This window comes from Xenopus tropicalis, chromosome 8, assembly GCF_000004195.4.
Source record: "Xenopus tropicalis strain Nigerian chromosome 8, UCB_Xtro_10.0, whole genome shotgun sequence".
Lineage (NCBI taxonomy): Eukaryota > Metazoa > Chordata > Amphibia > Anura > Pipidae > Xenopus > Xenopus tropicalis.
This window is the reverse complement of record NC_030684.2, coordinates 14726255-14750303: the sequence shown is the minus strand read 5'-3', so window position 1 is coordinate 14750303 and position 24049 is coordinate 14726255. Positions and strand designations below refer to the sequence as shown.

The 24049-nt window shown below is 43.4% G+C and overlaps 3 protein-coding genes across 17 annotated transcripts in view; 2 read left to right on the top strand and 1 right to left on the bottom strand.

Moving 5' to 3' along the window:
• LOC101733413 (coiled-coil domain-containing protein 77-like) overlaps positions 1-24049 on the top strand; it is a 123556-nt gene that overhangs the window by 85855 nt on the left and 13652 nt on the right. The gene's annotated exons all lie outside the window — the stretch shown is intronic.
• Positions 1-24049, top strand: part of LOC101734616 (coiled-coil domain-containing protein 77-like) — a 79708-nt gene that overhangs the window by 43123 nt on the left and 12536 nt on the right. The window lies entirely within an intron of this gene.
• On the bottom strand, positions 1061-20590 carry LOC101731235 (lysine-specific demethylase 5A). 11 transcript variants are annotated; one of them, XR_004219932.1, is made up of 7 exons: positions 20317-20590; positions 17702-17898; positions 16454-16536; positions 11604-12654; positions 8856-8933; positions 1597-1699; positions 1061-1371 (listed from the first exon to the last, which is right to left on the bottom strand). XR_004219932.1 is itself a non-coding variant. In XM_031892235.1 (7 exons), the coding sequence occupies exons 1-5, from the start codon at positions 20497-20499 to the stop codon at positions 11939-11941; spliced, it is 615 nt and encodes a 204-aa protein (XP_031748095.1). In that variant the 5' UTR covers positions 20500-20590; the 3' UTR covers positions 1061-1699; positions 8856-8933; positions 11604-11938. The 11 variants fall into 11 exon arrangements, 7 of the variants coding, with proteins under 7 accessions (XP_031748095.1, XP_031748097.1, XP_031748100.1 ...); XR_004219933.1 differs by having other exon boundaries at positions 1061-1699; positions 11604-12011; positions 12319-12654; XM_031892235.1 differs by having other exon boundaries at positions 1061-1699; positions 11604-12011; positions 12576-12654.

Here is a 24049-nt window from a genome sequence, read left to right as displayed (position 1 = left end):
GGTGGGAACTGAACTGCCACCACTTTCCATAGAAGGACACTGAGCCCTGAAAGACTTAAAGGGACAGTAAGACCAAAAATGTAAAGTGTAGCAAAGCCCTGCAAAGGTAAAAGTTTGTGTTTGCTTCAGAAAGACTACTATAGTTTATATAAACAAAGCTGCTGTGTAGCCCCGGGGGCAGCCATTCAAGCTGGAAAGAAAAGCACAGGTTACATAGCAAATAACAAATAAGCTTTCTAGATTCCCATTGAATTCTACAGAGAATATCTGTTATCTGCTACGTAACCTGTGCCTTTTCTCCTGTTTTTCCAGCTTGAATGGCTGCCCCCATGGCTACACAGCAGCTTTGTTTATATATAAACTATGGCAGTCTTTCTGAGGCAAACACACAGCTTTTACCAGTTCAGGGCAACAGTACATTAACCCATTATCCAGAAAGTTCCGAATTACTGAAAGGCCGTCTCCCATAGACTCCATTATAAGCAAATAATTCTAAATTTTAAAAATGTTTTCCTTTTTCTCTGTATTAATAAAACAGTACCTGTACTTGATCCCAACTAAGATATAATTACCCCTTATTGGGGGCAGAACAGCCCTATTGGGTTTATTTAATGGTTAAATGATTCCCTTTTCCCTGTAATAATAAAACAGTACCTGTACTTGATCCCAACTAAGATATAATTACCCCTTATTGGGGGCAGAACAGCCCTATTGGGTTTATTTAATGGTTAAATGATTCCCTTTTCCCTGTAATAATAAAACAGTACCTGTACTTGATCCCAACTAAGATATAATTACCCCTTATTGGGGGCAGAACAGCCCTATTGGGTTTATTTAATGGTTAAATGATTCCCTTTTCCCTGTAATAATAAAACAGTACCTGTACTTGATCCCAACTAAGATATAATTACCTCTTATTGGGGGCAGAACAGCCCTATTGGGTTTATTTAATGGTTAAATGATTCCCTTTTCCCTGTAATAATAAAACAGTACCTGTACTTGATCCCAACTAAGATATGATTAATCCTTATTGGATGCAAAACAATCCTGTGAGGTTTAAATGAGCCAAATTACGGAAAGACCCCTTATCCGGAAAGCCCCAGGTCCCGAGCATTCTGGATAACAGGTCCTATACCGGTACCTTTACTAAAAACTGAAACAGAAGGTTTCTCTCTAGAATATTCTAGGTGCATTTCTTTCCATCAGGCTGACGCCAGACTGGAACAGCTCGTAGGGGTAGAGGATTCGGTCATAGTGCAACTTCAGAAGAGAGCCTGTGCCTTTGCCTGGCTGGTATCCCATCCGATTGCCCACCTGAGACCATTTCTTCTCTTTAGTGACAACCTCAAATCCCCCCTCACTGGAAACCACCTGGAGTGAAAAAGGAAAGAAGGTAACAGTCTACGGATGGCTCTGGGCAATAAGGCCCTTTCTGTTCTTTTAGAAAGGTGTAATTATATAAACTTCCTGCAGTTATTTAATTACAGTAAACCATTTAATCCTGGCGCAGAAGACACTGCAAGATGCTAATGCGTATGTTGTTTATCTGCAGAACCACCTGTCCCTGCACGCCCACCTTGCTCAGTGCATACACACCCAACAGCTTGCCATCCACCACTGGAATTCTGAGCGCGGAACCTTGCAGCTCCCAAAATTTTCCCAGCTGATCCAAGAAATCGAGTTTGACACGGGTCATTGCCTGGATGAAAGAAAATTCCGACAGTCAGGGTGCAAGCCTGCAGATAACATACTATACTAAAGCAAAGAGTAATGAACTTATAGCCTTACGACTGCTGTGAACTACAACTCCCAAGCATTCTTTATAGGTGGAAAGCTGCTGTAAATTGTCTACCCTAATTCTAACATCAAACCTGAACACTTATTTCTATATTTAAGTTCTACAATACAATCAGTATTACGGCCAAACATATACATAGCCACTTGCAGTTGTCCAGCGATGTAAAGTTACCAACAATATGGTCTATAACACACTGGACTTTTTAACTTCCTTTTCTCTTTTTGGAATTGTAGTTAAAATTCACAGTGTTTTCAATAAAGTCTAAGGGTTACAACCTTAAGGGTGAAGAACACACAGAGCTACTAGTAGCAGCTACTTTTTCATGGCTACTAAATGCCAGAAAATCCCCTGCCATAGACAATACTGAGAATTGCCTCTGCTAAACCACACGTAGAGACAATTATCAGTAAATGATCAGCATTGTCTATTTTAGTAGCCACGACAAGTAGCTGCTACTAGTAGCTCTGTGTGTCTTCACCCTTAATCTTGCAGAAAATGAAGAATATTCTAGTCTCCTGGGCATCAAGGGGGAAAAGTGTGTATTGGACTATAGCTTAATCCTTTCCTGTTGCAGCCTAGTGGCTTTTAATAAGGTGGCCTACTCACCTCCCAGGGGACATACACATAATTGCTGGAGAGGGAACATAGCATGGGAGGAGGCGCTGCATCACTGTGCAGCATAAGCAAGCGGAACTGGCACAACAGGTGTGCAATTGGCTCCATACACTCCCTTCATGGCAGGTAATTAAGAGGAATAAACAAAACATGCAAATGCACAGGATATCTCCAGCCTATATCATAACAAGGGAAACGTCATGTACCTAATCTGTACTGCTGTGTCTTTTTGTCCTTGCCACATATCCAAGCTGACACATTAGTTTATGGATGGGATACCCAACAGGTGGCCCTCCTGCTATACTTCTTCCCTATTCCCCTGCTGAATCGGAAGCCATGCTAGAACTGCTTTTGTTTAAGCTGCCAGGGAGTTATGATGTTATGCAGTGTGATTCCAGTCTCTATAAATGACTTCTGCCCACATCCGCATTTTAACAATGCAAGATCATAAAGTCAATTAACCCTTTAAGTGCCAGCCGAATTCGTCATTTCGGTTCCCCCCAGTGCCAGACGTTTTTTAAGCATTTTGTACTCATTCGCTTTAACAATGTTTTTTGGTAGGAAAACCTCCATGAAACTAGGGAAATTATATATCGTTTTTTTCGTCACTAATTGGGCTTCGACATACATACCAAATTTTATAACTTTTCTGGAGATATGATGTGTATTTTGGGTGAATTATGTAAAAAAAAAAAAAAAATAATGAAAAATTTCTGTATATTTTGAGTTTTTTTTCCATAGAAAAGTTAATTTTACACACTTTTTTTTGTTGTTTGTAAAAGCCCTGATACTCCCAAGTCCAACGATACCAAATATGTGGTGGTACCCCACAGTTCCTGTCCAGAAGTAACCCCCAAACTAAAGAAATACAATTTGTACAATATCACACCAGAACAAAGCAGAAAAGCACTTGTAACAGTTGATGCAGCATAACTTATATGTAAATCTAAAATATCCCCTCATGTTTGGTATCTTTAGAAACTACAGACCTTCAGGTTTCTAGGTGCAATGTAGTTTTCACTCAAAAGCCAAATTCCTTTTGTCAGTGCATTGTGAAATTTGGAAGTTTTTTTGACATTTTTTTTTTTTTCTAAAACGTAAACTTGGACGCATGATCAAATGTGGATTTGACAAAAAAAAATCTCATAAAAATTTTCTAACAAAGGCAAATTTGAAAGACAAATTTCTACTGAATAAAATGATGCCCCATATGTATGGGTGCACATAAAGACATGGGCACCAAACACTCCAAAGCAGGGGCAATGCACAAGGGCAATTACAGCTAAAAATGTGGGTGCTGTGCTCTATGTGCACTACCTGCAGTTTTTCAGTGTTAACCCCCCCTACTTGTGAAATATCCCCCACAAACTATATATTTCTGAAAAGTGCACACCTTCAGCTATTCAGAGACACCACTCTTCTCTTTCTACATAGAAAATTGTGGCCGCAGTCCCTTGCAGAAGTCAGCGCTTTGGTCAGAAATCGAGGAAAAAACAGATAAAAAACCTAGATTTCTCCCCAAAATCTCCATGGCAACTACCAAAAACTTACTAAACATCAATCTGCAAGTTCCCCTGAATAAAACGATACCCCATATATATGGGTACACATAAAGACGTGGCCACCAAATGCCACAAAACAGGGGCAATGCATAAGGGCAATTTCAGTTGATATTTTGGGGGCTGCGCTCTATGTGCACTTCCTGCAGGTTTTCAGTGTTAACCCTCCCTACCTGTAAAATAACCCCCACAAACTATATATTTCTGAAAAGTGCACACCTTCAGCTATTCAGAGACACCACTCTCCTCTTTCTACATGGAAAATTGTGGCCGCAGTCCCTTGCAGAAGTCAGCGCATTGGTCAGAAATCAAGGAAAAACCAGATACAAACCTAGATTTCTCCCCAAAATCTCCATGGCAACTACCAAAAACTTACTAAACATCAATCTGCAAGTTCCCCTGAATAAAACGATACCCCATATGTATGGGTACACATAAAGACGTGGCCACCAAATGCCCCAAAACAGGGGCAATGCATAATAATGGGGCTGCAATTTATGTGCACATCTCAAAGCTTTTCAGACAAAATTGCCCCTTACCTGTGAAAAAAAACATATAAACTGTATATTGATTAAAAATAGACCACTTCAGCTATTCAGAGACACCACTCTCCTCTTTCTACATGGAAAATTGTGGCCGCAGTCCCTTGCAGAAGTCAGCGCTTTGGTCAGAAATTAAGGAGAAACCAGATACAAACCTAGATTTTGGTCAGAAATCAAGGAAAAACCAGATAAAAAACCTAGATTTCTCCCCAAAATCTCCATGGCAACTACCAAAAACTTACTAAACCTCAATTTGCAAGTTCCCCTGAATAAAACGATACCCCATATGTATGGGTGCACATAAAGACGTGTCCACCAAATGCCCCCAAACAGGGGCAATGCATAAGGGGGGTCTGTGCTCTATGTGCTCTACCTGCAGTTATTTAGTCTAAACACCCCCCTACCTGTGAAATAACCCCCACAAACTGTATATTTCCAAAAAGTGCACACCTTCAGCTATTCAGAGACACCACTCTTCTATTTCTACATGGAAAATTGTGGCCGCAGTCCCTTGCAGAAGTCAGCGCTTTGGTCAGAAATTAAGGAAAAACCAGATACAAACCTAGATTTTGGTCAGAAATCAAGGAAAAACCAGATACAAACCTAGATTTCTCCCCAAAATCTCCATGGCAACTACCAAAAACTTACTAACCATTAATCTGCAAGTTCCCCTGAATAAAACGATACCCCATATGTATGGGTGCACATAAAGACGTGGCCACCAAATGCCCCAAAACAGGGGCAATGCATAAGGGCAATTTCAGTTGAAATTTTGGGGGCTGTGCTCTATGTGCACTACCTGCAGTTTTTTAGTGTTAACCCCCCCTACCTGTGAAATAACCCCCACAATCTATATATTTACGAAAAGTGCACACCTTCAGCTATTCAGAGACACCACTCTTCTCTTTCTACATGGAAAATTGTGGCCGCAGTCCCTTGCAGAAGTCAGCGCTTTGGTCAGAAATCTAGGAAAAACCAGATACAAACCTAGATTTTGGTCAGAAATCAAGGAAAAACCAGATAAAAAACCTAGATTTCTCCCCAAAATCTCCATGGCAACTACCAAAAACTTACTAAACCTCAATTTTCAAGTTCCCCTGAATAAAACGATACCCCATATGTATGGGTGCACATAAAGACGTGGCCACCAAATGCCCCCTAACAGGGGCAATGCATAACGGGGGGCTTTGCTCTACCTGCAGTTATTTAGTCTAAACACCCCCATACCTGTGAAATAACCCCCGCAAACTATATATTTCTGAAAAGTGCACACCTTTAGCTATTCAGAGACACCACTCTTCTCTTTCTACATGGAAAATTGTGGCCACAGTCCCTTGCAGAAGTCAGCGCTTTGGTCAGAAATCAAGGAAAAAACAGATACAAACCTAGATTTCTCCCCAAAATCTCCATGGCAACTACCAAAAACTTACTAACCATTAATCTGCAAGTTCCCCTGAATAAAACGATACCCCATATGTATGGGTGCACATAAAGACGTGGCCACCAAATGCCCCAAAACAGGGGCAATGCATAAGGGCAATTTCAGTTGAAATTTTGGGGGCTGCGCTCTATGTGCACTTCCTGCAGTTTTTCAGTGTTAACCTCCCCTACCTGTGAAATAACCCCCACAATCTATATATTTCTGAAAAGTGCACACCTTTAGCTATTCAGAGACACCACTCTTCTCTTTCTACATCGAAAATTGTGGCCGCAGTCCCTTGCAGAAGTCAGCGCTTTGGTCAGAAATCAAGGAAAAACCAGATACAAACCTAGATTTCTCCCCAAAATCTCCATGGCAACTACCAAAAACTTACTAAACCTCAATTTGCAAGTTCCCCTGAATAAAACGATACCCCATATGTATGGGTGCACATAAAGACGTGGCCACCAAATGCCCCCAAACAGGGGCAATGCATAAGGGGGGTCTGTGCTCTATGTGCTCTACCTGCAGTTATTTAGTCTAAACACCCCCCTACCTGTGAAATAACCCCCGCAAACTATATATTTATGAAAAGTGCACAGCTTCAGCTATTCAGAGACGCCACTCTCCTCTTTCTACATGGAAAATTGTGGCCGCAGTCCCTTGCAGAATTCAGCGCTTTGGTCAGAAATCAAGGAAAAACCAGATACAAACCTAGATTTCTCCCCAAAATCTCCATGGCAACTACCAAAAACTTACTAACCATAAATCTGCAAGTTCCCCTGAATAAAACGATACCCCATATGTATGGGTGCACATAAGTACATGGCCGCCAAACCTGACAATGCATAATATTGGGGCTGCACTCTATGCACCCCTTTTTTTTTTGCCTGCACCCGAATGAATGGAATACGCTCGGGTGCAGGCACATGTAGCCGATATACGCATGAAAACGCGTGAGAATGCAAAGTCTTGCGTTTTCATGCGTATATCGGCTACATGTGCCTGCACCCGAGCGTATTCCATTCATTCGGGTGCAGGCACAAGTAGCAGGCGTAGGGCTGAATTTTCGGCAAGCGTTTTTCCACTTGCTGAAAAAATCAGCCCTACGCCATGTGTGGCATCAGCCTAACCCTTGGCAATAGAAACTACCAGAACAATCTTAGCACCTCTGGACCTTTCTAGAACAACTGAAATCAAATGAAGTTAAAATGGAATAAAACCACTAAAAGCAATCAAAGAACAATAATTGCAATGAAATCGGTGGTCAGAGCCCTGGATCCACCAATGTCACTGCAAAAGCAACCTTTTTGGGGCACTAAATACACAATAAAGAACAATGCAAAGATAAAACACCATAAAATCAGTAAATTCAAATAAAAACCACTCAAACCAACAGAAGAACAATTATTGCAATGAAATCGGTGGTCAGAGCCCTGGATCCACCAATGTCACTGCAAATTCAGCACCCAATAGCAATACAAAAGTTACAGTGCAATAGAATAATTCAAAAACAGAAATCAATTATGAAAATGCAAAAAAACACTAAAATGCAACCAAATAAATCAGATAATTATAGATCAGAAATAAAGTTTTAGTAAAAAAAAAAAAGACTGCCAAAGAAAGCAAAGAAAGAAAGAAAAGCAAAGAAAGAAAGAAAGAAAGAAAAAAAAAAAAAAAAAAGTGTAAGTGTAAGTGTGTGTGTAAGTGTCTGTGTGTGCTTGGGAAAGTTGTAAATAAGTGTGTATGTGTGTAAAAGTGTAATAATGACAAAGATAGAAGAAGAAATGGAAAAAAAAAAAAAAAATTTTAGACAGTTGAGATAGAAATAAGCAAAATAAACAGTGGTTAGAGAGTTGTAGTTCAGCTTACACAATGCAGGCAGGCGATCAGGGCGACCAATCCAGCAGGAACGCAGCAGGAAGGCAGCAGGGAGGCTCCATCAGTCTCACGTGGCAGCAGGAGTGAAGAGGCGACGCGGGGGCGGCGACAATTAATGGGACAGCAGTGGACACGTCATCAATGCGTGTCCACTGCTGTCATTGGCTGAGGGACCGGATCGGCGGCGCTGGGGGACCGGATCGGTGAGTATGTCTTCATTTGCTCGTTGCCTAGGGGGTTGTGCAGGCTTTACAAGCGCTGCACTGCTTTAAAAGCGAGCGCAGCGCTTGTAAACCCGTTAGTGCTGTAGGACGTAGATTCTACGTTCTATGGCACTTTGGTCCCTTGGTACCTAGGACGTAGAATCTACGTCCTATGGCACTAAAAAGGTTAAACATACACGTTTGTTTATATTGCAAAGGTTCTATTTAGCTATGACTGGTCTAGAGCAGTTAGAATAATGAAAGTAAATATCGGCTACTGTTCTGGAACAAATACAATACTGCCTAAAGGTCCCCATACACGGGCCGATTGTAGCTGCCGATATGGGTCCCTTAGACCGATTCAGCAACTAATCGGCCCATGTAGGGGCACTAACGACGGGCCTGCCTGACCCATATCTGGCCTGAAATCGGGCAGATATCGATCGGCAGGTTAAAAAATCTAGTCGGATGGGGGACCGTATCGGCTCGTTGATTCGGTCCCCAAACCGACTTTGCCTATACCCGTCGTTATAATTCGATCGTTTGGCCACACGATCAAATTAGCCTGGATTCTCCTGATATCGGGAGAAGATCCGCTCGCTTGGCGACATCGCCAAGCGAGCGGATCTGAAGGTGTATGGCCACCTTAAATCCAAATATCTGTATATAACTAATAGGGATATGGAAAACCAACCCAAGTTGGTCAAGCTTCTAACTAACAATTTTGTTAATGTCCATATCCTCAAGTTCCAACATGTTAATGTAGCTACAAAAACAGCAGTTTGTAATAACCATGATCTGGGTTTATTCCCAGCACAATAATCACAGAAACCTTACCTCTAGTTCGTTGAGGCGCAGTACCCGAGGGGTGAAGCAGAAGCTTTTGACATCGCAGGCAAAGGGCGGCTGCCAGTCCTGAGATAAAGGAACATAAAAGCAATAAAGCTAAGCTGTAACTGTGCCAATAACCAAAACTGGCTCTCTAGGGGGCTAAGAATAAATCTATAAAGCGCACAGGCAAACTAAAGGGAAATTCTAGGTTTTCTTTTCTATACCTTTTATAAAGAGAAAATAAAGGATAATTATGAGTTTTGTCCTGCAAAGGGATGCTCAGAACAATGTATTTGGAGCAGTACCTGCCCAAGTTCCAAGTTGTAGAAGTAATTCTGAACCTTGCCTTCAGAAGTACAAATAATATAAACCCTGCCTGTGCTACTAAATCAGCAGGGGAGACACACTAGGGGATTACTGCTGGCATTAAGCATTTTCATGGTTAAAGTAATAGCTCTGCTAAACGTTTAAACAGTTTAAATACCTACAGGTGTCAGGAAGGTACCTATATAATATAAACCCACACAAATAATATGTATAGGATTTATTTTTAATTAAATAAATAGAATACAAACTTCATAGGAAAAAAACTCCCAGTGGGCCCCCTTGCTCACCCAACCATTTGCCTTGTATGCCTACACCATGGCCATTACTCAATTCTATGAGAAGAAACAAAAGAAATAAAGGAAAGGATAGATAATAGTATGTAAAAATAAGTAATTAAGAAATTAAAGAAAGTGAGTGAACTGGGAAGGAATGGTGGTCTGGACAGTGGGCCTAAGGTTTTCTGGTGGGCCCTTGGCACCCCAGTCCGACACTGGTGGCTGTTATCTAGAAGCAGCAAACTGCAGCTTAAAACTAGGGATGCAACAAATCCAGGATTCGGTTCAGAATCCAGGAATCTCGCCCAAACCCCAAAATAGTGGATTCGGTGCATCCCTACTTAAACCCCAGGTATAACCCTAATGTGTACACTAAAGCTGCAGTGTTGGGATTTTAGGAAAAATAGACTACAAAGTAATGGCAGAGAAGATTCATTTCAGTAATTGGACTTCCCTTCCATTTGTAATCATTGGAGCAAAAACCCTGGTACAATACCCTGCTGACTAGGTCCTCCACCTCTTTCAGCAAAAAATAATACAAAAGTTCTTCTTTAACTACTTAAACTTTAATGGTTTGATTATAGTGACCTTTCAGCTTGGACACAATCACCCCACTACTGGCTGACTATTGCCTTCTTTGATTGTTAGAACAATAATATAATATCAAATAATAGAATAAATATTATCCATTGAAACTGCACCATATGCGATAGCCCAAAACAGTAAATGCAGTCGGCCATTAGCCACTCTGAACATGCATAAAGCAAATTTATATAGAGGACACTTTCCCCATGATGTTTGGCCATATGGCCTGTATACATAAGTAATCCTTACAAATGCAAACAAACACACTTTGGGCATGATAGAATTTTGGGGTACATACCCTCAAGTTATGCCTCACGTGTCATGGGGTACAACAGGGCATGTAGTCATTATCCTCTGCCTATATAGAACCTACATATTCTGCAGCTCTCTTAGGGCTCTGGCACATGGGGAGATTAGTCACCCGCGGCAAAACTCCCTGTTCGCGGGCGACTAATCTCCAAGAGTTGCCTTCCCCCTGCCATCCCACCGGCGAACATGTAAGTCGCCGGCGGGATGGCAGACGCCATCATGTAAGTCGCCCCGCCGCGTCTGCCATCCCACCGGCGACTTACATGTTCGCCGGTGGGATGGCAGGGGAAGGCTACTCGGGGAGATTAGTCGCCCGCGAACAGGGAGTTTTGCCGCGGGCGACTAATCTCCCCGTGTGCCAGAGCCCTTAGGGTGAAGACACACAGAGCTACTAGTAGCAGCTACTTGTCGTGGCTACTAAAATAGACAATGCTAATCATTTACTGATAATTGTCTCTACGTGTATTGTCTATGGAAGGGATTTTCAGTAGCTTGAAAAAGTAGCTGCTACTAGTAGCCCGGTGTGTCTTTAGGGCAGTGGTACACAGGGAGATTAGTGATGGGCGACTAATCTCCCCGCAATGCCATCCCACCGGCTAGAGTGTAAATTGCCGGTGGGATGGCATACGCGTCGCTACGATGTCCCACGGTCGCTCAAAGTTTCCTCCAAAGACAACTTTGTGCGACATCGCAGTGAAGCATCCCACTGGCGATTTAAATGCTAGCCGGTGGGATGGCATTGCGGGGAGATTTGTTGCCCACGACAAAGAAGATTTGTGTACCATGTACCACTGCCCTCACCCTTATACATCATTCTAATTAGTCCCTGCCTCCATGAAGTTTACAATCGAAGTGCCGATTTTACGCACACACTAAAGTCAGTATCAGGGGCACCTCAATCTGCCTGTATGTTTTTGGAAAGTGCAAGAAAATCCACCTGGGGGGGGGGGGGACATAAAAATTCCCTGAAGATAGTGCCCTGGCTGGAATCAAACTGACCGTAAAGCAGCAATGCCAACCAATGGGTCATTGGTTTCTAAAAAATGTGACCAAGAGCAAAGACTAATCAAACATCTGACATTTGTCATCAGCCTGTGTGAACTTATTATAATCATATATATATATATATAATAATAAAACTTATATAATGTGACTTGCACACAGTATGTATCAGCTCCCTGTTACAACTGCATCATTTATCCATAAGGAATTATTTCAGGCTCTCAGTGTACTGATAACATCCATCTATCAGACTTACCTTGGGAGGTGGGATTTTGCATATCCCTGTCTTTTCAGCAATCGGTCAGATGCGTCCGATGAAACTCAGGGGATCAGAGAATTCCTCCCAGCTGGGCTCGAACACCGGGCATTCCGGAGGGGGCACAAATTCGATGTAGGCGGCCATTCCAAACAAGTGTTAACCCTCAGGTGGGTATAGAACTAGACAAGCGGTATAGTGCGGATAAGCATCCCAGATCTTGCTTGGATAAAGCCAGAGGCTCCTTTCTCTGTCATGAAGTAACGTCCCTCATCGAGTTTTCTCTGTGATCCTTCACTACAGCCACGGATTTACTCCCCGTCTCTCCTGTTCCCTCAGTAACCAGTGCCTGATGTTACCAACACCGGAGGAAGCAAATACAGTCTAACACTTAGGGATTCCCTGAGACTGTTGACAAAAAGATCACTTTATTCACCTCGCTGGTGGTTGTGACACTGGGCTAACGTTGAGTTTGCACCCCAATATCTACAGGTACTCCCTGTGGCTTCTATTACTGTATCTCCTACAGCCCCCGGGACAGCAGGAACCCCCCTGTGAAGCCCACAGAGTCCCCTAATTCTGCCACAGAGGCAGGCAGATACTTTTGCTGGGACAATCAAGACTCCCAAATATCCAACCCCCAGTTCCATATAATATAACGAGCTCTTTATTTCAGTTCTTGGGGTACTCAGGGTGCCAAAGTTCCACTACTTACCTGACTATGACACCCCAAGTCCCAGAGTCACCTTGTAGCAATTCCCTAAGTTAGAATTAATTTCTAATTTCAACAGACACCTCCTACCAGAAAGCCCCCAGTCTGTGCCACTAGGGTCTCTGCAGCCTCGTTTTGAAAGGCCCAATGATGTGCCCCCTCTCAGGCAACTTCCTGTTGCAATTGCCCCCCCTGGGGCTTCCTAGTACCCAGTCCCCTTCCTGAAGCCCAGCAGCTCCTTCAGCACATCCAGTACTTACAGTAAATTCCAGGCTCCAGTCCGTATCATTCCTAGGTCCATAAAGTCCTGATGCAACTTTGTAATGTGAAATTGGGGCCCTAAAGGATTAAAGAGGCTGGTTGTATAATCTCCAGGTATCCCTCCGCGCTAGTTAAAGCTATGTGGATTAATAACAGCCTGTAATGTGAAAAATAGCCGATAGATGGCGCTACATGAACATTCCTTTAGATAAAGGAGATCTTCACCTGGTTTTGCAAACGGTTGTTTCATCCGTGTGTAAAAAGTTTTTACAATTCCAGAACTGGAGTGTAATCTATAGAATGGCTGCGAATGGGGGTGGAGTTGGGATAAAAATGGAATTAAGTGTCACAAATGTTCACACGCCTATTTCCTATGTAGAGGAAAAGTTAAATCAAAATCTTTCATTAGCAATGATAATTATAATGTATTAATGAAATTATAATACATATACTGTTATGAAGATAAAGACATGTTGTCATAATTCTCCTTTGCATATCGGGTATTCGTTTTGGAATCTAAACCTGAGGGAATTGTAGTTTAAACACATGTGGATAGCGATAGAATAAACTACAATTCCCAGAAGACACCTGGTGAGCGGGCGGGCCGACTCAAGTATCGCCCTAGCGGATTGGATGCTTCAATGATTCTGGATTGAACTGGGTGCGTGATTGGTTAAGCTTGCGGAGGCGGGCTGTTTGGATCGTAGAGTTAGGGGTGGGGTAACTGGTGGTAGGAGACCTGTGTAGTGGCTTGTACCAGAGCTCGTAAGGTGGGGTACAGGTACGTACAGTGTGACATCTGGGGGCAGGGGTTATATAGATTTATGCACAGCTATAGCGCCATTGGATAGGCCTGTATGCTAAATAATGTGCCATACCCCGCACTTGACCCCCTAACCAATCGTAGCTCTTATTTGGCACCCCCAGAGCTTTTATTGTGCTTTTTTTGTTCCCTCTATTAGAATAGGCATAAGGGTGGGTAACTAGACATAGGGGAACCTCCAGTAAGTGAATGTAGAAGCGCCTAATACATAGTGGGGCTGCAAGAGTAAAACTTATGGGAAATACTGTAGGGAACTCAATCTAGCGCTGGTAAAGCGATATGTACAATGGAAACAACGCGCGTTGCCATAGCAACCCCTCTCTCTTTAGCGCAAAAGGCCATGGTGTTATGGCATTGTGTCAGATGGAAGAATTTATATTACCCATATATAACCCATCATCCCTCTCCCCAAAGATTGGGAGAGTTGTATGTTTGTTTATTATTTATTTATATACTACTTATCCGCTAATCATAAAGAAATAAAGAGATGTCTCGTTAAAACAGCCCATATCAAGCATATTCCTACTTAAAATGTAGATAAATTAGAAATAAATAAATACCAGGAATCCAATAATTGACCAAAAATAAGCTTAAAATTGAATTTAAAATGCCGCCAAGTCCAAATCTACATTGAGTCCTTCCGGATGCAATGTATTCAATTTAAAAATCCAAACGTTTTCTCCTTGTCTTAATCTAGTAAATCCGTCTCCACCTCTTAACTTGGGAGAAATATGCTCCAGTCCCATAAAGAATATCAAGGCAAACCTTATCTGCGCTTTAAAGATTACAAAACACAACAATATAGATATTAAGGTCTAGAAGGAAGGACTGTAAGAAAGAGAAAAAAAAAATATATATATATTTTTGCAGTGCTAAATTGCCATTAACCAACATTAATAATTAGATGTAGCTGCCCTCCTCCCTACTAATCCTATAGTGCATACACAAATTATCTCCAAAGGAGTTGGCGCTAAAAACACCCAAAGAAGTGTAAAAATAATTGTATATTTATTATAAATAAATCAATGTGTTACATCAAAGTAGAATCAATTTTAAATAATAAAAAAAAAAAATCATATACACCACTAATTAAAAATACCAATTAGATTATATATACAAGAGAAAATCACATAGGGCAGAAGACATTAAATATAGTAACAGAAACCATGTATTACTTCCCAATGATTTATTATTGAATTCCCAGTTAATGCATATCATTCCCTCAGGAGAAATCAATTAGAGTGTTTAAAAGAGAATTCATTGCTCTGACCCATATATGAGGAAATCAAGAGGGAAAATCAATAGAAATACACTGAATTAAAAATCCCACAGTATATCCCAATTATTAGAATAAAAAAGTGAGGAGCTTAAAACACCATAAAACAATTAATTGGATCCTTAATTAACTTCTCCAGATATCAGATGCAGTATTACACCGCCTATAGCCAATATATGGCTCTTAGCCCCACTGAGGGATATTTAATAAAGAAGTTACACAAATAAAACCCTTGTTTTCCCTCTTACTCTGTGCAAATACTAAGAATGCAGGCGTGCATATAGAGATAAAATTGCACACTATATGGTATTCAATTATCTCATAGCCTCCAAGTAACTACAAGCACACAATAAAACAGAGCCCTAACTGGGCATAAGAACAAATACACAACCCCCCTTGTCCCGGCCGGGAACTTACTAGGGATAAGACAGAGAGAGGCACATTGGCTGAGGGATGCGACTCACACGCTGTTCCTTTCCCTTCGGTGACGTCACCGGTAGGTGCCGAGTCTGTCAATACGGGTCCTCTCTCCAGGCAGTCCGACGCGTTTCGCGCTCTGCGCTTCCTCATGGACTATTGGGTTCCTATGGGCCAACCCCCTCTTTATACCCGCCTGCATACTATTCTATACTACATCTACTTTGATGTAACACGTTGATTTATTTATAATAAATATACAATTATTTTTACACTTCCATAAAGAATATCCCTTTGGGATCACTATTATTGTGAAACAGCTTAAAATGTCTCGATACCCCATGGTTCATTCTCCCTGCTTTACTGTTACGGATGTGCTTATTAACCCTACTTCCCACTGATCTTATAGTCCGCCCCACATAAACTTTGTTACACGGACAAGTGAGAGCATAGACTACATATGTTGTGCGACAATTAATAAAGGTCTTGGAAATTGGAATATCCCTATTGGGTTTATTTCATGGTTAAATGATTCCCTTTTCTCTGTAATAATAAAACAGTACCTGTACTTGATCCCAACTAAGATATAATTACCCCTTATTGGGGCAGAACAGCCCTATTGGGTTTATTTAATGGTTAAATGATTCCCTTTTCTCTGTAATAATAAAACAGTACCTGTACTTGATCCCAACTAAAATATAATTAATCCTTATTGAAAGAAAAACAATCCTATTGGATTTAATTAATGCTTTATTGATTTTTTTTTTAGTAGACTTTAGATGTGGAGATCCAAATTACGGAAAGACCCCTTATCCTGCGCACTCTTGGTCCTGCACATTCTGGATAACAGGTTCTATACCTGTAGTTGCTTCTTTTTGCTCCTCCTATAGACAACTCTGGGACTGGTCCAGCTGGAGGGGGGTTAAAGGGGTTGTTCACCTTTTAATTAAAGTTTAGTATAATGTAGACTGCTGTTCTGAGACAATTTGCAATTGGTCTTCATTTTTTTATGAATTTACCTTTTGTTCAGCAGCTCTCTAGTTTAAAATTTCAGCAGTCATGTGGTTGCTAGGGTTCAAATTACCTTAACAACCAGGGACTGGTTTGAATAAGAGACTGATATATTTATAGGAGAGGGGGATGGATAGAAAAATGAGTAATAAAAAGGAGCAAATAATGGAAAAACTATTGAAAATAAATAATGAAGCCCAATTGAAACATTACTTAGAATTGGCCATTCTACAACATACTAAAAGTTTAATGTAAAGGGGGAGCCTATGTGAAAAAAACACAAACAATTTGTTTTGTATTGTATAATTCTCCTAAAGTTGTGGCCCCCACCCCACCCTGGTTGCTCTTACCCCAGCCTTTCCGTGCAGCTCCGGGAGATGAGGTTCTGTTGATGTTCCGTGCATAGCTTGGCCCTTGCATCGTGGCCACAAACCTGTGTGCAGAAAGGACACCCCCATTCTTATATATATATATACATTATATACATATATATATATCCCAACCTTATTACCCCTGCCTTTTCAATAGGGACATAAAATCAATCATCCACCCCCCCGACCCATATTGATGCTGGAACCCAGTGGTTTAAAGGGGCAGTTCACCATTAAGTTCAACTTTTAGTATGTTATAGAATGCCCAATTCTAAACAACTTTTCAATTGGTCTTCATTATTTGTTTTTCAGAGTTTTTAAATGATTTGCCTTTTTCTTCTAACTCTGTGCAGCTTTCAAATGGGCCCGGGGCCGGAACTAGGGGTAGGCAGAAGAGGCACCTAGGGGCAACAGTGGGTGGGCGCCAGGCAGGCACCTCTTCTTTCACTTACCCCTATTTCCATGCCCTTTACCCCCACCGTTCACCCACCTCCAGTGACCCCCGCAGCCCCACACATGGGAGGGGGGGATGGGCCAAGCCGGCTGGCTTGCCTTGGGTGCCCGGCTGGCTTGCCTTGGGTGCTCGGCTGGCTTGCCTTGGGTGCTCGGCTGGCTTGCCTTGGGTGCCCGGCTGGCTTGCCTAGGGTGCCCGGCTGGCTTGCCTAGGGTGCCCGGCTGGCTTGCCTAGGGTGCCCGGCTGGCTTGCCTAGGGTGCCCGGCTGGCTTGCCTTGGGTGCCCGGCTGGCTTGCCTTGGGTGCCCGGCTGACTTGCCTTGAGTGCCCGGGTGGCTTGCCTAGGGTGCCTGGATGGCTTGGTCCGGCACTGCCTGAGGAAAAAAACTATTGCTCTGTGAATATAAAGTATTGTTACTTTATATTACTTATTTATATAGTCAGGCCCTCTCCTATTCATTTATCAGTCTTTCATTCAAACCACAACCCTGGTTGCTTAGGTAATTTGGATCCTAGCAACCAAACAGCTGCTGAAACGCCAAGCTGGAGAGCTGCTGGGCAAAGCTGAAATAATTTTAAAAAAACTACAAATAAAAAAAAAATGAAGACCAATTGCAAATTGTCTCAAAGGTAAACAACCCTCAGTTAAAAGGAGCTGTTGGTGGGAGCAGATTCTGCTCATTGGGGTAACACATTTACTCCCATTAGTCTAACTGGCCAATCAGGGCTCATCTCAGTATAAGCAGGTATACAAGTAGTTGCTAGGGGTTGTACCTTGCAGGGTATGAGTAGAGCTTGTTCCTTCCAGCCACCGGGGGTCTCCTCACCCAACTTAGTTGGCTGTATCGTCTCATCACCCTGGGGGGTGCGTCTCTCCCCCTGTTGCACGGGGAAGTTGGAAATACAGGGTTATCGCTTTCAATGCTCAGGCTGCCCCCCATGAGGCGTCTCTGGATCACACTGTGTGGCTGCTGCAATCAGATTGGACCTTGATTATAATAATAGTAATGTACTGTTACCCTGCACTAGTAACCTAGGTCTATATGTTTCAGAAACCCTACTATAGTTTATATAAATACCCCGCTGTGTAGCCCCGGGGGCAGCCATTCCTGCACTGGTACAGCTGGGGTGTTTGCTACAGAAACCCTACTATAGTTTATATAAATACCCCGCTGTGTAGCCCCGGGGGCAGCCATTCCTGCACTGGTACAGCTGGGGTGTTTGCTACAGAAACCCTACTATAGTTTATATAAATACCCCGCTGTGTAGTCCCGGGGGCAGCCATTCCTGCACTGGTACAGCTGGGGTGTTTGCTACAGAAACCCTACTATAGTTTATATAAATACCCCGCTGTGTAGCCCCGGGGGCAGCCATTCCTGCACTGGTACAGCTGGGGTGTTTGCTACAGAAACCCTACTATAGTTTATATAAATACCCCGCTGTGTAGCCCCGGGGGCAGCCATTCCTGCACCGGTACAGCTGGGGTGTTTGCTACAGAAACCCTACTATAGTTTATATAAATACCCCGCTGTGTAGTCCCGGGGGCAGCCATTCCTGCACTGGTACAGCTGGGGTGTTTGCTACAGAAACCCTACTATAGTTTATATAAATACCCTGCTGTGTAGCCCCGGGGGCAGCCATTCCTGCACTGGTACAGCTGGGGTGTTTGCTACAGAAACCCTACTATAGTTTATATAAATACCCCGCTGTGTAGCCCCGGGGGCAGCCATTCCTGCACTGGTACAGCTGGGGTGTTTGCTACAGAAACCCTACTATAGTTTATATAAATACCCTGCTGTGTAGCCCCGGGGGCAGCCATTCCTGCACCGGTACAGCTGGGGTGTTTGCTACAGAAACCCCGGGGCTACACAGCGGGGTATTTATATAAACTATAGTAGGAATTCTTAAGCAAACATGCAACTTTTATCAGAGCAGGGCAACAGGACATTATATTTAAATGCCCCAGCCAGTAGCTCCGGGGCAACATGTTGCTCCCCAACCCCTTGGATGTTGCTCTCAGTGCCCCCAAACCAGGGAGTTATTTTTGAATTCCTGACTTGGGGGCAAGTTTTGAATAAAAACAAGATTCCCTACCAAATAAAGCTGATAGGGTGCATAGAGGATGCCTAATAGCCAATCACAGCCCTTATTTGGCTCCTCCATGAACTTTTATGGTGCTTGTGTTGCTCCCCAAGTCTTTTTACATTAGGTCAGTTAGGGTAGGACTGGCCAGAAGGGATGACTTTGACGTAGTTGGCCAGCTTGAAGTATATTGCAATGTACGGACAAACAATCCCTCTTTTTGAGGTGGGGAGGGAAGGCATTTCTTAGTAGTGAAATGCCCTAGTGTCCAATTTCTACATATTGATAATGGGTGAGTGCAGAGGATTTTTTGCGGTTGTTTATATGTATTTTATGGTCACAGCCTCATTGCACCCCCGCTTAATGGTTTACAATTTAGTGGTTGAGCACAACTTTCCCTTTTTGTGTTATTGTTTATACAGGAGCAGTGGCCAGCTCCATGTTGTAGCCCCCACTATTCCCAGCTACAGTCAGGTGATCCCAATGGAGCTAATAAAAGGGCAACCATATGGGAGTTTTAACCTTATACGCAAGCATGTTGCAGGTAAAACTTAGTCCCTTTGCTCAGTACTAATCTTAAATTACTTATATAGGTCAGTTAGGGTAGGACTGGCCAGAAGGGATGACTTTGACGTAGTTGGCCAGCTTGAAGTATATTGCAATGTACGGACAAACAATCCCTCTTTTTGAGGTGGGGAGGGAAGGCATTTCTTAGTAGTGAAATGCCCTAGTGTCCAATTTCTACATATTGATAATGGGTGAGTGCAGAGGATTTTTTGCGGTTGTTTATATGTATTTTATGGTCACAGCCTCATTGCACCCCCGCTTAATGGTTTACAATTTAGTGGTTGAGCACAACTTTCCCTTTTTGTGTTATTGCATAGAGGATGCCTAATAGCCAATCACAGCCCTTATTTGGCTCCTCCATGAACTTTTATGGTGCTTGTGTTGCTCCCCAAGTCTTTTTACATTTGACTGTGGCTCCCGAGTAAGAAAGGCTGAGGACCCCTGATGTATATAGTCAACCAAACCGGGATCAGTGCTTTGCAAATGGTGGGGATTGAGGCTTAGGGGCCCCCCTAGGGCACAGCCCAAAGGCCAGTTAGGTTAACATTTAAACCAAGAGTAGCAGCGTTATAGGACAGCCAACCAACATGGCTGCGTAGAAATCATTGCAGTCTGCAGCATGCACCTATAGAAATCCCTGCAAGACATGAAAGCAGTCCCACATTTTGGCCCTGTAACTTGGTTCAGAGCTGCAAACATTAGTCTCACTGAGCAAGCGGGTCCCCCCCTCCCACACTCACCAGGTCTTTACTGGTCCCCAGTCTCCGCAGCTGGTCCAGTGGCAGAAGATCCGCAGAGTCTTTGTGCACAAACTGCGTGGCTTGTTTGAGGCGTCTCTGCTGGTGCAGTATTGCTGAGCCCCTCAGATCCTTCTCCCTCTTTGGGGAGTCCCTGTTCTGTGTGTCTCTCCCAAGTCCCTGCATAGTGCAGGTTCAGGGTAATAAGCAGATCCCTATATGAGGTTCCGGGTAGGAAGCAGATCCCTATATGAGGTTCCGGGTAGGAAGCAGATCCCTATATGAGGTTCAGGGTAAGAAGCAGATCTCTATATGAGGTTCCGGGTAGGAAGCAGATCTCTATATGAGGTTCAGGGTAAGAAGCAGATCTCTATATGAGGTTCAGGGCAATAAGCAGATCTTTATATGAGGTTCAGGGTAAGAAGCAGATCTCTATATGAGGTTCAGGGCAATAAGCAGATCCCTATATGAGGTTCCGGGTAAGAAGCAGATCTCTATATGAGGTTCAGGGCAATAAGCAGATCCCTATATGAGGTTCCGGGTAAGAAGCAGATCTCTATATGAGGTTCCAGGTAAGAAGCAGATCTCTATATGAGGTTCAGAGTAAGAAGCTGATCTCTATATGAGGTTCAGGGTAGGAAGCAGATCTCTATATGAGGTTCAGGGCAATAAGCAGATCCCTATATGAGGTTCAGGGCAATAAGCAGATCCCTATATGAGGTTCCGGGTAAGAAGCAGATCTCTATATGAGGTTCCAGGTAAGAAGCAGATCTCTATATGAGGTTCAGAGTAAGAAGCTGATCTCTATATGAGGTTCAGGGTAGGAAGTAGATCTCTATATGAGGTTCAGGGTAAGAAGCAGATCCCTATATGAGGTTCAGAGTAAGAAGCAGATCTCTATATGAGGTTCAGGGTAAGAAGCAGATCTCTATATGAGGTTCAGAGTAAGAAGCAGATCTCTATATGAGGTTCAGGGTAGGAAGCAGATCCCTAAATGAGGTTCAGGGTAGGAAGCAGATCCCTATATGAGGTTCAGGGTAGGAAGCAGATCCCTATATGAGGTTCAGGGTAGGAAGCAGATCCCTATATGAGGTTCAGGGTAAGAAGCAGATCTCTATATGAGGTTCAGGGTAAGAAGCAGATCCCTATATGAGGTTCAGGGTAGGAAGCAGATCCCTATATGAGGTTCAGGGTAAGAAGCAGATCCCTATATGAGGTTCCGGATAAGAAGCAGATCTCGGAATGAATGGATTTTCCCTGCAGATTCTCCTCTTCTTGCTGTACTCGCCCCCATACACTCTGCCTGGTACTTCTCACTCCTTAGCTCTCTGCCTCATTCCCTTCCCTCTCTCTGTATTCAGGGGATTCCTCTCTCGCTCCGTTCCCTCCTCCTGCTCTGCAGTAATACCCCCCCCCCCCGTTGTACCTCCCTCATTCTCTCCTGCTGTCATCTCCCCGCTACGCTCCTTCTACATCCCCATTCCTCCCTCTCAGTCCCCCCCAAATCTCCCCTCTCCCCAGTAGCTGCTTTTTTCATTCCCCCGGACCCCCTGTGTCTGGCAGCCACCGAGCCTAAAATCTAGCCCCCCCCCCCCCATAAAGCTCTGCTCATACAATGGCAACCCACTCGGGTGCTATTACAGTAAATAGGAATTAGGTTTATGGCAAATGCAGATTTGTCTCTTTTCTGGGGAAGGAGAGAAGCCGCGGGGCATTGTGTGTAGTCAGGCAAGATGCATCAAGTGAAGAAGCTTTAACAGTAGGATATTGTGTATAAAAAGGCAAGTAGGTGTATTATAATGGCTGGATAATGTATATAGCAGGGATCCCCAACCTTTTGTACTTGTGAGCCAAATGCAGGTATAAAAAGTGCTGGGGATGCCAAATAAGGGCTGTGATTGGCTAATTATAAGGGTTGTGATTGGCTAATTATAAGGGTTGTGATTGGCTAATTATAAGGGTTGTGATTGGCTAATTAGTAACCCCATTGGGACTGCTGGCCTGCAGGAGGCTTTGGGGTAAAACTGTGTCTCTGGGCTTCCAAAACTTTAAAAATATATACCTGAACCATTGGACTGTAACTGTGTCATAATGTGTATAGTAAGGCAAGATGGTATGAGGGGTAGGAGCAGTAACTGGCAATACTGTGTATAGTGAGGCAAGATGGTATGAGGGGTAGGAGCAGTAACTGGCAATACTGTGTATAGTGAGGCAAGATGGTATGAGGGGTAGGAGCAGTAACTGGCAATACTGTGTGTAAGGCAATGGTAGGGGTAGGAGCAGTAACTGGCAATACTGTGTGTAGTAAGGCAAGATGGTATGAGGGGTAGGAGCAGTAACTGGCAATACTGTGTGTAGTAAGGCAAGATGGTATGAGGGGTAGGAGCAGTAACTGGCAATACTGTGTGTAGTAAGGCACAATGGTATGAGGGGTAGGAGCAATAACTGGCAATACTGTGTGTAGTAAGGCACAATGGTATGAGGGGTAGGAGCAGTAACTGGCAATACTGTGTGTAGTAAGGCACAATGTTATGAGGGGTAGGAGCAGTAACTGGCAATACTGTGTGTAGTAAGGCACGTTGGTATGAGGGGTAGGAGCAGTAACTGGCAATACTGTGTATAGTGAGGCAAGATGGTATGAGGGGTAGGAGCTGTAACTGGCAATACTGTGTATAGTGAGGCAAGATGGTATGAGGGGTAGGAGCAGTAACTGGCAATACTGTGTGTAGTAAGGCACGATGGTATGAGGGGTAGGAGCAGTAACTGGCAATACTGTGTATAGTGAGGCAAGATGGTATGAGGGGTAGGAGCAGTAACTGGCAATACTGTGTGTAGTAAGGCAAGATGGTATGAGGGGTAGGAGCAGTAACTGGCAATACTGTGTGTAGTAAGGCAAGATGGTATGAGGGGTAGGAGCAGTAACTGGCAATACTGTGTGTAGTAAGGCAAGATGGTATGAGGGGTAGGAGCAGTAACTGGCAATACTGTGTGTAGTAAGGCACAATGGTATGAGGGGTAGGAGCAATAACTGGCAATACTGTGTGTAGTAAGGCACAATGGTATGAGGGGTAGGAGCAGTAACTGGCAATACTGTGTGTAGTAAGGCACAATGTTATGAGGGGTAGGAGCAGTAACTGGCAATACTGTGTGTAGTAAGGCACGTTGGTATGAGGGGTAGGAGCAGTAACTGGCAATACTGTGTGTAGTAAGGCAAGATGGTATGAGGGGTAGGAGCAGTAACTGGCAATACTGTGGGTAGTAAGGCAAGATGGTATGAGGGGTAGGAGCAGTAACTGGCAATACTGTGTGTAGTAAGGCAAGATGGTATGAGGGGTAGGAGCAGTAACTGGCAATACTGTGTGTAGTAAGGCACGATGGTATGAGGGGTAGGAGCAGTAACTGGCAATACTGTGTGTAGTAAGGCACGATGGTATGAGGGGTAGGAGCAATAACTGGCAATACTGTGTGTAGTAAGGCAAGATGGTATGAGGGGTAGGAGCAGTAACTGGCAATACTGTGTGTAGTAAGGCACAATGGTATGAGGGGTAGGAGCAGTAACTGGCAATACTGTTTGTAGTAAGGCACGATGGTATGAGGGGTAGGAGCAATAACTGGCAATACTGTGTGTAGTAAGGCAAGATGGTATGAGGGGTAGGAGCAGTAACTGGCAATACTGTGTGTAGTAAGGCACAATGGTATGAGGGGTAGGAGCAGTAACTGGCAATACTGTGTGTAG

Excerpts from the sequence above, each read along its gene's own strand:
- LOC101731235 (XM_031892235.1), bottom strand. The coding sequence starts at position 20,499 with ATGCAGGGACTTGGGAGAGACACACAGAACAGGGACTCCCCAAAGAGG. Across the intron at positions 16,537-17,701 it reads CTCTACTCATACCCTGCAAG|GTTTGTGGCCACGATGCAAG; the intron begins GTACAACCCCTA and ends TTCTGCACACAG. Across the intron at positions 12,012-12,575 it reads ACTGGAGCCTGGAATTTACT|TCTCAGGGAATCCCTAAGTG; the intron begins GTAAGTACTGGA and ends TTTTGTCAACAG.